Source organism: Lampris incognitus, chromosome 1, assembly GCF_029633865.1.
Source record: "Lampris incognitus isolate fLamInc1 chromosome 1, fLamInc1.hap2, whole genome shotgun sequence".
In the NCBI taxonomy this organism is placed as follows: Eukaryota; Metazoa; Chordata; class Actinopteri; order Lampriformes; family Lampridae; genus Lampris; species Lampris incognitus.
Window position 1 is genome coordinate 134137235 of NC_079211.1, and position 16798 is coordinate 134154032.

Sequence of the window (16798 nt, forward strand, 5' to 3'; positions counted from 1 at the left end):
CGGCTCTTCTCCTATCTCGCTCAGTTTGGTTAGCAGACAAGAACTGCATAAGCCTTTCTTCATAATTGTCGAAGGTTTCCGCCGTTTCGTCGGACTGCAGTCCTGTATCTGTGCTAAACACTGCCATCGCGTACGTTAGCTGCTAAGCTGCTAGCATCGTTAAAAAATGACCGGTCAAGACAGGAGCAACCCGTTGCACATAAAAATACAGAGGAAAATCCCATCCTCGTCGCCAAAACTTGTCGTGTATCTACAGGATAACTGAATTATACTACGATCAAGGTGTATCTTGGTCTTCCTCTTTTATTTGCTGGACCGTAGTAACATTACAAAACGACTGCGTTAAGCAGGCACGAAAACACACGAGTGACCCTCCTGCTCTGTCTTCTTCCAAGGGCGCTTATACAACATACATAACCAATAGGCATCGAGGGTCAGAGGTCAAACATAAAATACATATTACTGCAAATAAAAACATTTTCTTTCGTGTGTATCTCCATACCCTACAACCAGAAGATAACAACATTTAGATGAACCAAAGTATAGAAAGAAGACTAATTTATAAAGTAGCTGGCGATTTACATGGTTTACATTTACAAAAAAAAAGGGGTGTGTCAGTTTTTATTAAACTTCTAATAGAGGCTACCCCCCCCTACATAAGCACAGAAAATAGCTAACTCAGTAGAACAAATGAAGAGCTTATGGCAGAATATAGAGAAGAGATAATACCAAAAAAAATAAACGACAGTTATTGATGTCACGAAGCCGCCTCACGAAGACGGAAGCCAGGAACAGCTGGCAGTGACGTCCACGGACCCACACGGAAGGAGGAGGCTGCCACCGAAAACCATTTGCGTTTCCATCGGCCAAATGAAAAGGAGAGGGGCTACGTCAGTCATCGAGGGCCCCTCCGGCAGCGACATCAACGCACTCACACGCGCCCGTTCTCATTCCCTCTTCGGGCAACAGCTGCCGGGTACCACTAACCTCTATCTAAGAGCCGCTCGCGACGACGTGACGCAACCCACCAGTTACTCTACTGGCTCTCTCCTAATTCACACCTGTGCTGTTTTTTCAAGCCCCCGTTGACTTTCATGACTTGTGCCTGGTGTGAACAGGAGAAGCTACATGCTTGATGTGGTAGACTCCCACTCCCAGCTGTGAAGAACGGCTGAGTGTTGCATCTGATGTCAGTGTACTCAGCTGGGCCGCAGCAACCCACTCACTCAAACCCCATACATCAAACAGATCAAGAGGACATAGTGTGTAGTTGTGTTCGAAATGTGTGTGTATGTGTACCTGTGCAAGCACAACAGTGTACCTGTGTGTTAAGAGTGAGCGACTGTGGATGATGGCTCATCTTGGGATGTTTGTAAAAAGTTGATTTCACATAAGTTGCCATCAGAGAGGAGTTAATAGTAAGTAGGAGGAAGGAGAGCATATATCTGTTTAAGACAATGGTGCTTATCACATAACCATCCTTTGTGAAGTCGTGATGGTAACCTGTCTGAGCTGACAGACTGGAAATTTGCACTTAATTATCAGGTCAACTGTGAATAAACAGACTGAGAGGGACGTGTTTGAGCTCCAGCTGTTTGTTTTTAGAGTGCTGGCAGCAGATGGATCCCAGTAACGGTTGAGGGACCAATTAATGTTTAAAATCCACCCTTATCACACTGAAAACATTTTTTTCAACTGAAAACATCTAAGTGAATCGCTTGAAATTGAGTATTCCTAACATGCATTTGGGCTTAATTTTAGTGTTTAATTAGTTTCAATTCATATAAAAGAACTCGTGATTTAACAAAACCCATTTATCTGCAATATATATTAAATATTTGCATACATTTTGCATCTGTCACTTACCGAACCATAAAGCCAAAAGTGGGAATTACTCAGATTAAATGTTTTACCCTGATTTTTCCCACTATATTAAATTTGGAAGACCAAAACACCTTGATTGTTTAGCAGTCCATAACATTCAGTGAATAATTAGCACCTTTGGCTTTGATTATAGCACTAAGTCTGTTTGTTTGGATCGCTATCAAGCGAGTACATCTGGAAGTGTGAATTTTCTCCAATTCTTCTTTCGGATAAGATCGTGTGAAACGTAACTAATCCCTGTTGAAACAACGACAGCATACAGATAAACACAGATAAATAGACCGACAGAGCTAAATGTGATAACACAACCAAATAATGACTAGTAATAAAAAACAAGATACACCTCCTATGGTAAAAATAAACATGGAGAACAAAGATGACGATCAAAAACAGAGATACTCCTTCAAAATGTAGAGGATTAATGTGGATGTGCTAGTCTGCATTGCCAATGAGTTTTTATACAGAGATGTGTAAAAATGCTTTTGTAGTTTTCATATGCAAGAGCATTTGAAGATCTGGCGTGGAAGAAGGAGTCGTGAAGCAGATATCTCAGTTTTATGACAATACCCGTGCCCCATACAATGTACAGCTCTGGTAATGCTCTTTTATTTACCAACAGAAAACACAAACACCAACAATGGCTGGAGGCCACCAACCGCCACAGGAGTCCCAGCCATGGTGGCCACATTGCTGGCTAGCCCTTCATATTATCCTGGTCACACAAACAATGAGAACCACATAACATAACCACAACAATCAAAACATGAACACCACATCACTAAAACAACGATTTCAACTAGAACATTAACAGTCCCAGGAGCCCTTGCGCTCCTCCATCTGAGGGGTCGGTTGTCCTCAATGACCCCATCACCAACACTGGCCAGGCATCAAAAAAGACATGCATGTTAGGGTTAATACTCCTGTCTGTGCCCCTGACCAAGGCAATAGGAAGAAATAACTGGAGTTGGTACCCATGGCTCCCAGCTACACAGCTCAGATGGGTTAAATGTAAAGATATATTTCATTTGTATGTATGTACAAAATGACTAATAGAGTGTTCTATTCTATTCTATCAACCAACCCATAGTCCCTCAAATGCCCAGGGTGCCATCGCTGGCAAATAGGCGCTGCTGTCGCCCCCCTCCCCAACAACAGGCAGAGCAAGGGGGCGGTATGGGGAGAGTCTGTCCTGGTGCAGTACCACCATGTGCCCCCGGCAGGGCATACGCATCTGGTACACCACCTCATACAGCCAGCCCACGACCTCGCTGGGCCCCTGCCAGTGGCTGCGAAGCTTGGGGGAAATCCCCCTCTTGTGAATGTGACAATACACCCATACCTTCTCCCCTGGCATAAAGGCCTGCCCAAGGCAAAGGGTGTCATAGGTCCTCATCTGCCACACTCCGGACTTGGCCTGGGTCCAGCAGATGTAGTCGTGGACCACCTGCACACGAGTCCTCAGTCTTCAGAAGTAGTCCGTTTCTTTTTCCCCGTCAATCTCAGGGTCGAATGGGGCCCCGAACATCAAGTCCACCAGTGTCCGGAGCTCCCGCGCTAACATGAGGGCAGCAGGCATGCACTGGCCGGACTCTTGGACAGTAGTCCACAGGATCAGGGGCAGGTGGTGGTCCCAGCCCCGCTGGTGTTGGCTGGTGAGGATGGCAAGCTGGGTGGCCAGGGTGTGGTTGAACCGCTCCACTGGCCCATTACTTTACGGATGGAGTGGTGTCGTCCTCGTCTTGTTCATCCCCAGCTGCTTGCAGACCTCACTGAAGACCTGGGACTTGAAATTCCACAGATTCAACCTTCTTTGATTTGTGTCCAGATGAACTGATTCAACTTTCTGACATTTCTACACCTGGATTATTGAGCATGCATCAAGACATGCAAATTGGTGTTATATGCAGCAAATCAGCTGACACAACCATATAGCCATACTTAGGTTTGAGCTGTAGTTAGGCCGACATACACACACACATGCTCACACACGCTCACGCTCACGCTCTCTCTCACACACACACACACACACACACACACACACACACACACACACACACACACACACACACACACACACACACACACACACACACACACCTAGTATGGCCGAGTCTCCTAACCTACACGTATTTGGGCTGTGGGAGGAAACCCACGCAGACACAGGCAGAACATGCAAACTCCACACAGAGGACGAACTGGGGTGACCCCCAAGGCTGGACTACCCCGGGGCTCAAACCCAGGACTTTCTTGCTGTGAGGTGACCGCACTAACCACTGTGCCACCATGCCAATCTGGGTAATGTATTCCAGTTTATTTTAGTTTATGTATATTGTTTTCTACCAGCAACAAACGTCGATCATCTGCAAAATAATATTTTAATTTTAATTTAATTTCAATTACTTAATCATTTCAAGTGAAGGCAGGTTAGCTTTGTGCAACCTTTGGAATTACTTTAGGAATACCAGTTATAACACCATATTGAGGAGGAATTAGAGATGCAATCCCACTGTTTTCGGTTTTTATGCTTATAGGCCAACATTGCCCTGTATGTATGTATGGATGGATGTATCTGAATTTTAATGGTGACAGCATAAACACGGTTTTCTTTCTAAAGAATTATTCCTCATTAGGCGGGCCAAGATCTTCAGACTACTGAATGAAAATTGACCCGGAACCCCTGTGCGCGCTAATGACCTTAGTTTAGGTCACATGGTATACTTTGTCAAATGCTATTGGCCAATTCATATTAAACGAGTTCTTCCCCCCTACAGTTGTGTAAAAGCGCAAAAGTTAGTTCCCCAAAATTATTAACGATATCCCGTCACTAAATCTTACCAACGTTATCTTGTAACGGTGTAGCGGTCGTTTATGAAAGTTCAAATATAATACATTTCAAGAGAACAGTTTTTAAACAGTCGTCAGCTTTCAAATTGGTATGATAATGGATATTTACTTGCGCGGAGGGATTTTCGTGCCGCTTGCCGACTCAGGCCCGGAGGGTGGTTCGAATTGTCTCCAAAGTTAGACGTTAGCCGATTAGCCTCTTCGATGTCACAACTTTTCAGTTTTATTGTATGATAGATATTCCTATGCATTAATTTGGTTTTAAGGATAGGTCTCTATCACCCAATTTAAGGTAGGTTATGAATGTACCGGAAAAGTGTCGCGTTTTGACCGGTGAATTCACAAGGTTAATAGTTATTTTTACGCTAGCTTAGTAACGTTTGATTTCGTTACCTCTTTGTATTTGGATCGGATTTTAATAACGTCGACAATCTTGCTCCTGACTACATAGCGTTAAGCGATCTGCTACAAAGTCATATTATGTTCCTGGCAGAGCCCTCAGATCTACAGACTCTTATTATTTCAAGAACAGTTTTTCGATTGTTCTGCTTCATACTGTTGCTGTGTATTGTCCTGCTTCGGCGCAAACGATATCTATCTATCTAATCTGTCTGTCTAATGTAGTATGATGTATCTACAGGGTGAAGCAGCATTCAGTGTCTGTGTGTCTGATGTAGTATGATGTATCTACAGGATGAAGCAGCATTCAGGTTACGTCGCCATAACAGTGGCATAAAATCCCATTGGAACTGAGAGCAGCCACATCACTGTTAACTTCTAAGCCTTTACACATATTTATTCGTGCTGTGCTTTCCTCCAGAGTAACCCCCTCTACTTTTAATTATTGCCTGTTAATGTGCTCTTGATCAGTTACACGATCTGTCTTTACATTAATCAATTTTATTTTGATCTGTCGTTCTCTATCTGTTTGTCTATCTATCTTATCTATATATATATATATATATAAAATCCAGTTAGTCAAGTAAATTCTTCATGAGACAGTTTTTTGCTTATTTGTTGAGCACTTTCCTTACCGTCGAGTGTCTATTTTAACAAAGATTTTATATATATATATATATATATATATATATATATATATATATATATATATATATATACATACATACACACACACACACACACACACACACACACACACACACACACACACACACACACACTGTGGCAACTCCTAACGAGAGCAGCCGAAAGTAGTAGTAGTAGATTCTATTCTTTATATAGTCTAATATTTATTTATTTGTCTTATCTCATAATAAGGTAATGGGAGTATTTTTACAATTTTTTTACAATTTGTGCTCGAGTCAATCTAGGTACATGATCTGAAATAAAGTTTGATTGCATAACGTTAAGTTTCCTGCCAATAAAGAAAGTTGCTGCCATACACAGCCCTAACATTACTGGCAGTGTAATACATGTAACGTTAATATAATGACTATTCTTTACAGTGTTGACTTTTTCTTACTACCCCCAAATGTGGGGCTAGACACATACAGCTACATATGGGGCAACTGTAGGCTAACATAACACCGAATGACACAATAGCTGCAGACATTGACTCAAGGTGTTAGCATTAAGTGAACCAAGTGACTAGCTAGTCAGTTAGACATTTTGTTATTACAATGCATCGTCTTTGGATTAATTGTTCTTGATAACTTACATTCTTTTCACTGTCTGTAAAGATCATGGCTAGTCCATTGCCGAACACTGCAAGTATTGATGGAGTTGAGAGCATGATGTTGCCCTTGTCAGAATGCACTCAACTTAACAACGTGGGTGACGTCTCAGCTTTGGATTTCCGTAAGCTCTCACCCTCTCAATTTGGAATCTCTGCCCAGAGCTTCAGCCCCTCATTGGCAAAAACCAAAGGTGAAATCTCTTACTTTATTTGCTTGGTAAACAGAATTTACAATTACTAAACACTACCACCAGTAGTAGAGAAAATGGGAAATTAAGATATTGTGAAAATTGGCAATAGTAAAAAGCCTCTTGCAGCACAAAGTATCACCCTAACCTTAAGAATTTAGATTTAAATTGTCCAAGGAAAACATTTAGCGTTACAACTTGCATTTAACCACAAATGTAATTAAAACAGGGATCAAAAAACAGAAGATAACCGCAAGTAGTGCTGTTGTTGAAAAACGGAAAAAAATAGCTGACATTACAGTGGCAGTCTCTTCTCCTCTTACAATAGATAAGTCCCGTCTGGTTCAGCTAAAAGAAAGGAGGAGGTCCAGTGTTGGTGTCCACGGCTCCCCAGAGACAAATTCCCTTATATGCTTCATGGCACGGCACAGAATGAAAACTCAAATAACTCCCAACACACCAGAGGTGAGATGCAAATTTGTAAAAGACAAGATTGTCTCAGCAAACAACTGTGCAGCCTGTCACTGTGATGACGGTGTCTGTGACCCAGCAAATTGCGGCAGTCAGACATTGAAATTATTTGTTTTGCTGTCCCACCTCTCAGGCCCTCAGAGACAGTCCCTTACTTCCACAAGCCTCCCCCACGCTGAAGCACAAGATGGCCTCCTTCTGGAGCTTGATGGATGTGGAGAAAAGTGATAGCTGTGATGCAGAGCCAGGGAAGAACGACGAGACTAGCAGATGCATCAAGACAGATTATCTGTCTGGTGAGGCTGTCTCATTGCCACTAGATTAATAGTTTCATTTCTTATAGGGAACTGGGCTAGCTGACTTTTCTTTGTGATATCTATATGCACCATTGAAAATAAACTTCTGAATATGTGTAGTTCTAAATATGACAGCGGTGATGTGATTTTAATTTCACAAGTTTTTTAAATGGACTCATCTGTGAGCTGTGCCGTTGTAGTTGAGATTTGACTTGATCATGACCATTTTAATTTTCATTTGTTAACATTTTGCTATTTTTTTTCAATTCAGGCCTCATAGTCAAGGTGTGAGTTATTGCAATTTATCTTAGTATGTGAGTTTAAGTGTATATTGCTGATGGGTGCATATCTTCCTCACAGATGTTAAAAGTCTTGATGGTGGGAAGGAGAACTCCCCACCCCCAGTGACGCGTAGACCAAGCAAGAGGAGGTGCATGTACCTCACTGGGGACTGTGTTGGGGAGATTAGGGAGGCCAGCACCTCTATCCTCACACACATCAGTGTGATGGAGCAGCAGGTGACCTCACTTTGTGGATAATATTCTTGACTGACTGTTGCAAATAATTCAGTTTAAAAGGTTTTACTTCTTTTCTTGGCTTACTTTGGTTTTGTTAATTATTTTGAACTCCTGTATCTTTGATTTTTGTTAGCAGTTGAAGCATAACTCTACCATCCAAACTGCGAAAATTAAACAGGTGGGTGATAGCATACACTCTGAAACAAACCTACAGACTGGTATCTTTAAAGGCTTTCAACCCTTTTGTTTCATTCTTTTTGTTTATTGAGTTAACCACTTTTATCATCAGCTTAAAACAGTATTAGCCAGCTTCTTAATGGTATTTCAACAGTGTCTGCTTTGTGAGTTTGTTTCATGGTAATATGTTTAGATTAATTTAATGTTTGCTTCCCCGTGCTCCTCCCTTTGTTTGTGTTGTCTCTATTGCAGTGCTTGAAGTATGCTGATGATAGTTGTATAGCTGAAATATGTTAATTTCTGCTGCAGAAGGCCATAGTTAATGTATTTGTTCATTGACCATCTGTGATATATCATTTTGTGTATTTTGCAAGCTTAAAAGGTTAAAATAGTTCAAAGGTTTCCACTTCAGTGTTTCAATCATGATAAACTCCATAGTAATTGGTAATTTTTAAGAGGAAATTTTCATTAGAGTTGATGGTTGTGTTGTTTCTGTGTTTGACTGAAAATGGATCCCTGCAGGTTGATGAAGAACAAGTGCCCCAGGTTGTAAAGCTGGGAACAAAGCCATCAACTGAGACAGCCCACATTGCGTTATGCTGCCCAAACCTCATCTCTGAGGCACAGACACCCACGTCCTGTGAACTGCAACTTGGTTCCCCCAACAAGAACCAGCAGGTTAAATGCACACCACACACATGTTCATTTTCTTGGAACAGCAGTTAGACTTGGTATTGGAAAATCACATAAAGTGTGCAACAATCCCCATGGAAAAATTATAACCAGCAGTATCTTGTTCTTGTTGTTTCTGTTGCTGCTTCTGCTAATGCTGCTGTTGTTTTGGTAGCATCATTAATTTGAGCAATTTTAGAATCAAAGGTTTTAAACATCAACAAGAAACCAGCTTGAAAATTTATCTGATTCAGTTAGATTCCAATTGGCATTTGAAATGTTCATATTCCTAATCATGTACATGCAATATTGTGTCATGAAGTGTTACTTCATACAACTAATGGCCTATATTTACTGAAAAAGTATGATCTGAAGTTTTGAGATCTCTCTTTTTAAACAAGCTTAATGATATTTAGTTCTCCATACCATGAGAATTAACTGGAGTCACCACAGCAGAGTTAAGAGATCTCACAGACACTCTCTTTCCTGTTCGAAGGTTTCCTTTGGACTCCAAAGCCCTAGCCAGCTGCAGACTGAGAACCGGGCAGTAGGTCAGCCAGCTCCGTCCCTGCGCTCTTTCCCTGTGCCCTCCTGTCTCCCTTCTCTGCTGGAGATGAAGCCCACAGGTAAACATGCTGATCTCTACAGGGCCACACTAGAGAGACTGGTTTTTTATCTTTCTTTAACCCTGCGTTTGAAGCATACCACACAGTTGGGTACACTACAAAGTATCCTGACTGCATGCAGGGAGAATGGCAATGGTATTTTGGAAAAGCCCTCGTGTATGGCTTAATGACAGCAACTAAGGATTATATACTAGGGTTTTGCTTGGGACGGGAATCAGCACGGACCTCCCGATACAGTATATCGATTCTTAAGGTGCTGATACAATATATAGTGCGATTCTTTAAGTATTTATGATTCTGTAATATTGCAATTCAGTGTTAGTTGTTTGTGGTTTTTGGTTACTTTTTAGGCTCCACTTATGGCCACAATCTGGCTATACAGTGAAACGAGGCTGTACAGTCAGCTCCCAAAAGCTTTTTCTTCAGCTATAACGGAGCCAGTGGGGCCCAGATTTTAGAGGGCGGCGCCTATACTCGTAGAAACTAGAGTTATGGTATGTAACTATCGTTCATTTCGTATAGGCTTCGCCCTCTAAGGCTGTTGCTAGTGTAAATACAAACAGATAAAGGAACAGGGGGAAGACCAAGACGCTGCCATGCAAATATCTTCCACCGTCATCAGTCCAAGCAAGGCTCTAGAACAGTGTTTCTCAACCGGGGGTCCGCGGACCCCTAGTGGTGTAATTGCAAGGGGTCCGTGAAAATAAAATATCTTTTAAAAAAAAGATCCTGTGACATTTATAGAAATAGGATTATTTTACTCAAATGTGACTGAGACCTTTATCTACCTAAACTATAAAGGGTAACAGGACTTTTTTCTCTAATTACATCTGTTTCACAATTTTAATTCATTGTATTTTAATAAGAGATCTCGCTCCCGTTTGCATTGTTAAAAGTTACTGCATAAAAATTCTGTTGTTACATATATCTGAAAGTTACTGAATACATATTCTGTTTTGTTACATATATCTGAAAGTTACTGCATAAGAATTCTGTTTTGTTAACTATATCTAAGTTCTAACTGAAAGCTCTTATTTTTGCCCCAAAGAGTGAATAAATGCTATAATGCAATTTAAAATGCAGTTTCTACTGTTTCTACAAATTGCAACCCCCCTCCCCCAAGATCAGGTGGAGGGGTCCTCAGGGTAGATCAAAAATACGCAGGGGGTCCAGGACCCCAAAAAGGTTGAGAACCACTGCTCTAGAAGACGCAATCCCCCTGGTGAAGTTCACTCTAATGCCGTGCGGGGGCTGGGAAAAACACTTGTTACTTTCAGATGATGTTCTATATCATAAGTGAGATGTTTAATAAGAAAAGCAGTGTGTCTTCAAAGTTGTTGTGTGTGTTGGGTTATATTTTTCTGAGTAATTGGGACATACATTACAGGCAGGGTACTGCGGCTCATTAACAAAGATCAGATGTCTCTTTTATGTTAACGGTACATGCTGTTTTATTGTGCCAGAATACTTTTAATTGCTTTTTCATAGTAGTTTGGGTTATTTATGCTAAGACTTTGACGTTTACTAGACTTTCACTTTTCAACCAAATTTGGCCTGATTTTAGTCTAGATGGTTTTCCTTTTAGATATTTTCTCAACATAAAAAAAGTTTAGGAATAGTTAATGTCATGTCAAGTTTCAAGGCGCCTTTCAATTTGTTAAATCCAAAGTAGTGCCAGACCTTGAATTTGAACTGGACAGGTGCTGCTCGAATTTCCACCGGAGTTTAATTTATCTCACACTGCCAAACCTCTGTCAGTTTGAGTAGACGGGGAGGTCTGACAACATGAGATTAGTGCTTAGCTGAAACATAGATGTTTTTGCTTTACTTCTGGTAGTTCTCTCTAGTAGCTTACGCCTGCTCATTGAGAGAAAGGAAGTGTTAAATGTGTTTCAGCCCAGGATTTTCGGCATCTTAGCCACTTTAAACATAATAAAAAAGACAATGTCATGCCTCTATATACCGACAAAGAATATTGATTCTGGAGTCCTCAAGGCATTATAAAAATCGTCAAATAAAAAAATCAGGATTTGTAACTGAATCAGTTTTTTTTCTTCCATCCATAGTGTTTCCTACAGATTTGAGATATGCTAGTACTCTAGAACAGTGGTTCTCAACCTTTTTAGGGTCCTGGACCCCCTGCGTATTTTTAATCTACCCTGAGGACCCCTCCACCTGATCTTGGGGGAGGGGGGTTGCAATTTGATAGAAACAGTAGAAACTGCATTTTAAATTGCATTATAGCATTTATTCACTCTTTGGGGCAAAAATAAGAGCTTTCAGTTGTAACTTAGATATACACTCACTGGCCACTTTATTAGGTACACCTTGCTAGTACCGGGTTGGACCCCCTTTTGCCTTCAGAACTGCCTTAATCCTTCGTGGCATAGATTCAACAAGGTACTGGAAACATTCCTCAGAGAGTTTGGTCCATATTGACATGATAGCATCACGCAGTTGCTGCAGATTTGTCGGCTGCACATCCATGATGCGAATCTCCCGGTCCACCACATCCCAAAGGTGCTCTATTGGATTGAGGTCTGGTGACTGTGGAGGCCATTTGAGTACAGTGAACTCATTGTCATGTTCAAGAAACCAGTCTGAGATGATTCGAGCTTTATGACATGGCGCGTTATCCTGCTGGAAGTAGCCATCAGAAGATGGGAACACTGTGGTGATAAAGGGATGGACATGGTCAGCAACAATACTCAGGTAGGCTGTGGCGTTGACACGATGCTCAATTGGTACTAAGGGGCCCAAAGTGTGCCAAGAAAATATCCCCCACACCATTACACCACCACCACCAGCCTGAACCGTTGATACAAGGCAGGATGGATCCATGCTTTCATGTTGTTGACGCCAAATTCTGACCCTACCATCCGAATGTCGCAGCAGAAATCGAGACTCATCAGACCAGGCAACGTTTTTCCAATCTTCTATTGTCCAATTTTGGTGAGCCTGTGCGAATTGTAGCCTCAGTTTCCTGTTCTTAGCTGACAGGAGTGGCACCCGGTGTGGTCTTCTGCTGCTGTAGCCCATCTGCCTCAAGGTTCGACGTGTTGTGCGTTCAGAGATGCTCTTCTGCATACCTCAGTTGTAATGAGTGGTTATTTGAGTTACTGTTGCCTTTCTATCAGCTCGAACTTGTCTGGCCATTCTCCTCTGACCTCTGACATCAACAAGGCATTTTCGCCCACAGAACTGCCGCTCACTGGATAGTTTCTCTTTTTCGGACCATTCTCTGTAAACCCTAGAGATGGTTGTGCGTGAAAATCCCAGTAGATCAGCAGTTTGTGAAATACTCAGACCAGCCCGTCTGGCACCAACAACCATGCCACGTTCAAAGTCACTTAAATCACCTTTCTTCCCCATTCTGATGCTCGGTTTGAACTGCAGCAGATCGTCTTGACCATGTCTACATGCCTAAATGCATTGAGTTGCTGCCATGTGATTGGCTGATTATAAATTTGCGTTAACGAGCAGTTGGACAGGTGTGCCTAATAAAGTGGCCGGTGAGTGTAGTTAACAAAACAGAATTCTTATGCAGTAACTTTCAGATACATGTAACAAAACAGAATATGTATTCAGTAACTTTCAGATATATGTAACAACAGAATTTTTATGCAGTAACTTTCAGATATATGTAACAACAGAATTTTTATGCAGTAACTTTCAGATATATGTAACAACAGAATTTTTATGCAGTAACTTTCAGATATATGTAACAAACATAATTTTTATGTAGTAACTTCCAGAAATATATAACAAAACAGAATTTTTATGCACTCTGCAAGAACAAAAACAAACATAAGTATGAAATCTCAATGGATATTGTATAGTTAAGTCTTAGTTTTGTCTGTAGAGGCAGATGGTGTGTGTGTTTTCAAAGCAAAGCATCCTCACTGTTTGTGTGCCACTTGGGTGTGGTGTGGTGAAAAGTTCATGTGTGGTGAGGTGTGCTGTGTAACCGTTAGTGAGATACTTGTACTTGTCTGCCGCTCATGAGTTTCTGTAACCTGGTTTGAATAGTGGCAACAGCTGTAATGATACCTCTCTCGAAGTCTGTTTCTCTGTTTGGTCTTTATGTGTGTCAGAGCTGAGAAAGTGACCTACACAAGTATGTAGACCCGAATGGCTCCAACTGGTAGAGAGCCTCTTTTGCAAGCTCTGGGTACTCCTTCTCCACACAGCACCAAAACTTTGTTAGTGATGTCTCTGAAAACTTCAGTCTGAAGCCACTGTCTGAAGACAGGTCAATGAGGCTCTCATGGAGTTGCTCTGGTGCTGTATCCATGCTGCTGGGCATGAATGGCCTGCGTATCCAGTCATGTCTAGTATACATGTCCTCAATGTCTGAGAAGTAGGATTGAAACTCAGCTGACAGTTTGGCCAGGTGCATTTTTACAGTTTTCAAAATGTTCTGCTTCATGTTCTGTTTCATGTCAGCTATCCAAGAGTTAAGCTGAGGGAAATTACTGACATCCCCCTTTTCACACCGTCTCAACCAGAGGTCAGTTTTCCTCATGAATGCTGAAACTTTATCAAACATTTGAAGAACAGTTTTATCATCACCTTGCAAGCTCATGTTCAACTCATTCAGATGGCCAAAAACATCAGCAAGGTAAGCCAGGTGAGCCAACCAGGTCTGGTCTTCAAGTTTAGCAGCCAGAGGATGTCCATGCTCGGAGAGGAAATCGCGCACCTGCTCTCTCAGTTCCCATAGTCTCTGTAGTGTTTTCCCCCTTGATAGCCAACGTACGTCTGTATGTAGCAGCAGCTGATGATGGTCACCGCCTGTTTCGTCGCACAGCTTGTGGAACAGTCTTGCATTGAGAGGTCGTGATTTAATGAAGTTAATCACTTTCACAGCGTCAGTCAAAACACTGTCCAGTTCTGGGCTCATGTGTTTTGAAGCCAACGCTTCTCTGTGAATTATGCAGTGCATGCTTTGGATGTTGGGGTTTACCTGCCTGATGCGAGAGACAACTCCGCGGTGCCGACCTGTCATAGACGCTGCCCCGTCTGTGCATATATGCGAGCAGCGCTTCCAGTCCAACGTGTGCTCCGTGAAAAAACAGTCAATCAAATTAAAAATGTCCTCACCCATAGTTTTTTTCAGGTAGTGGCTTGCAGAAGACGATGTGTTCAACTATATCGTTGACTGTGTCATCTTTGAAACGAGCAAACATGACCAACTGGGCTTCTCCATTCACATCAGTAGACTCGTCCAGCTGTACTGAAAAAGAGCCCGCTCTTTTCAGTTTATCGGTCACCTGCTGAACAATGTCACCAGCAATCTCATCCATTCTGCGGCATATTGTGTCGTTAGACAGCGGTACTGACCGGATTGCATCTGCTGCTTTTTTATCCACCATAGTTTCAGCTAGGATAGCTGCTGCTGCTGGTGCAATTAGCTCCTCTGCTATTGTATACGGCTTTTTAGCTTTAGCGATTAGCAAAGCTACCTGGTAAGATGCTTGAAGGGAAGTTGCTGAAGTCTGACTTGCGGCACGCATGTGATTTTGCGCTCCCCTGAACTCCGACAATTTTCGTTTGAAGAAGTCAGCAGTCTTGCCCACTGATGACTGGTGCCTGGTGCTTAGGTGCCGCTGCAGGTGTGCCGGTTTCATGGCGTGGTTTGACAGTACCTCTCCACATAAAAAACACAGAGGCTGCTGAGGTTCCGAATCAGTTGCCGTAAATCCAAATAATATGTAATCTTCTTTGTAAAGTCTCTTTTTGCTGTTTGTTTTGGTTTTCTTTTCGGGTGGCCCCGAGTCTCCTTCGTCCGTTTTTTTTAATTTGAGCCATCTCTCCATGTTGTCACGACTTCTTCTTCTTCTTTTTCTTCTTCTTCTACTTCTTCTTCTTCTTCTTCTTCTTCTTCTTCGTGTAACTGTGCTTATCATCTTTGTTTGTTTATAACATTAGCTTAATTTCAAGTGCTAACCTGAATCTTGCAAGTTACTGAGTTTTCCCACAACACCTTCCTGCAGATGTTTCACAATAAAATCATTATTAAGAAATGAATGGTGTATGCCCACTGAAACACTAGGGGGCTCATAATTTGGAAATGGATGCAGATCGTGTTAAGTTTGTATTAACAGCGTCATGCAGTAACTTTTAACAATGCAAACGGGAGCGAGATCTCTTATTAAAATACAATAAATTACACTTGTGAAACAGATGTAATTAGAGAAAAAAGTCCTGTTACCCTTTATAGTTTAGGTAGATAAAGGTCTCAGTCACATTTGAGTAAAATAATCCTATTTCTATAAATGTCATAGGATCTTTTTTTTAAAGATATTTTATTTTCACGGACCCCTTGCAATTACACCACGGACCACTAGGGGTCCGCGGACCCCCGGTTGAGAAACACTGCTCTAGAAAGGATGGTGATAATAAACAAGTAGTAATATAACCCTAGTTACCCTTTATAATTACAGTAACCCATAGACAAAGCTGGTTCCAATGCTAATGTGCTGTCCTCGAAATACGTATGTGCTGTATATAACTTTACAGTCAGATAAACATTAGACTCTGAAGACAGTTGGCCCCTTGTCCACAGGTTTATTGACATTGCAAGGAAGGGTGAAACTAAAACATACAAAAAGCATAGTCAACACTATGCTTGCTTCCAACACATGCAGATACACACAATGCAAATACAACAACCCAGTCTTTAACATGAATTAAATCCCCTTGTTCTTCACTGTTACAGGTTGTATTCATTCTATATTCAACTCGAAATGTAATACATGGCATCATATTTTAACATGTAATCAATTATCTGTTCATTCATTTATTTGTAATCACTCTTACATGAACCTCCAATGGCCTAGGAACAGTGTCACCATTAGCAATAGTAACTCAGTAGATCTCTAGGATCCAACTTCACAGAATGTAACATTGCCCCAAAACTAATGATCTGCATGCAATTGTGTACATTCCCTTCTTGCAGGTGTTGAGCATGGGGAGGCAAAACAAACAGGGATAGGACGGGTAAAATGAGGGGGGAATGTCTTCTAGTTATCCAGTCATAGATGGTGTAATTTTCATGGATAAATAAGAAGTTGTTTGGCTTTATATATATTTGGAGTCCCACTTTAGCACATTTCTATCAAAAGTTCTGTGTGTAGGAAACTGTAGTGGAGAGCAGCTTGTGTCATGGCTCAAAGAGGTTTGAAAAGCTTCCTAGCAGTGACTGTAACAGCTCCAGGTATTTCTAAACTTCAGTAGTATGAGAAATGGTTTATTGTCAATTTGACTAAATGTACTGGAGATTATGTAGACTGGAGAGTAGACTTGAGTGGTTTGACGAACATAACAGCAAATTGGCGATTGGCTGAGTCCAATTGGTGGTTGGTTCCTCTCCCAATTTTTGTCCTTTTATGTTGCTAATTTAATGGTCAGCCTCCTCGAGAAT

At 41.6% G+C, this 16798-nt stretch overlaps 1 protein-coding gene across 2 annotated transcripts in view; it reads left to right on the top strand.

Moving 5' to 3' along the window:
* The first annotated feature begins 4911 nt into the window (after positions 1–4911).
* cdca2 (cell division cycle associated 2) overlaps positions 4912–16798 on the top strand; it is a 34375-nt gene continuing 22488 nt past the window's right edge. For both annotated transcript variants that reach the window (XM_056291072.1, XM_056291080.1), the window contains exons 1-8: positions 4912–5020; positions 6429–6615; positions 6941–7077; positions 7217–7379; positions 7740–7897; positions 8031–8075; positions 8597–8752; positions 9243–9372. In XM_056291072.1, coding sequence (XP_056147047.1) covers positions 6432–6615; positions 6941–7077; positions 7217–7379; positions 7740–7897; positions 8031–8075; positions 8597–8752; positions 9243–9372 — 973 coding nt within the window. In that variant the 5' untranslated portion in view covers positions 4912–5020; positions 6429–6431. The remainder of the gene's footprint in view (positions 5021–6428; positions 6616–6940; positions 7078–7216; positions 7380–7739; positions 7898–8030; positions 8076–8596; positions 8753–9242; positions 9373–16798) is intronic.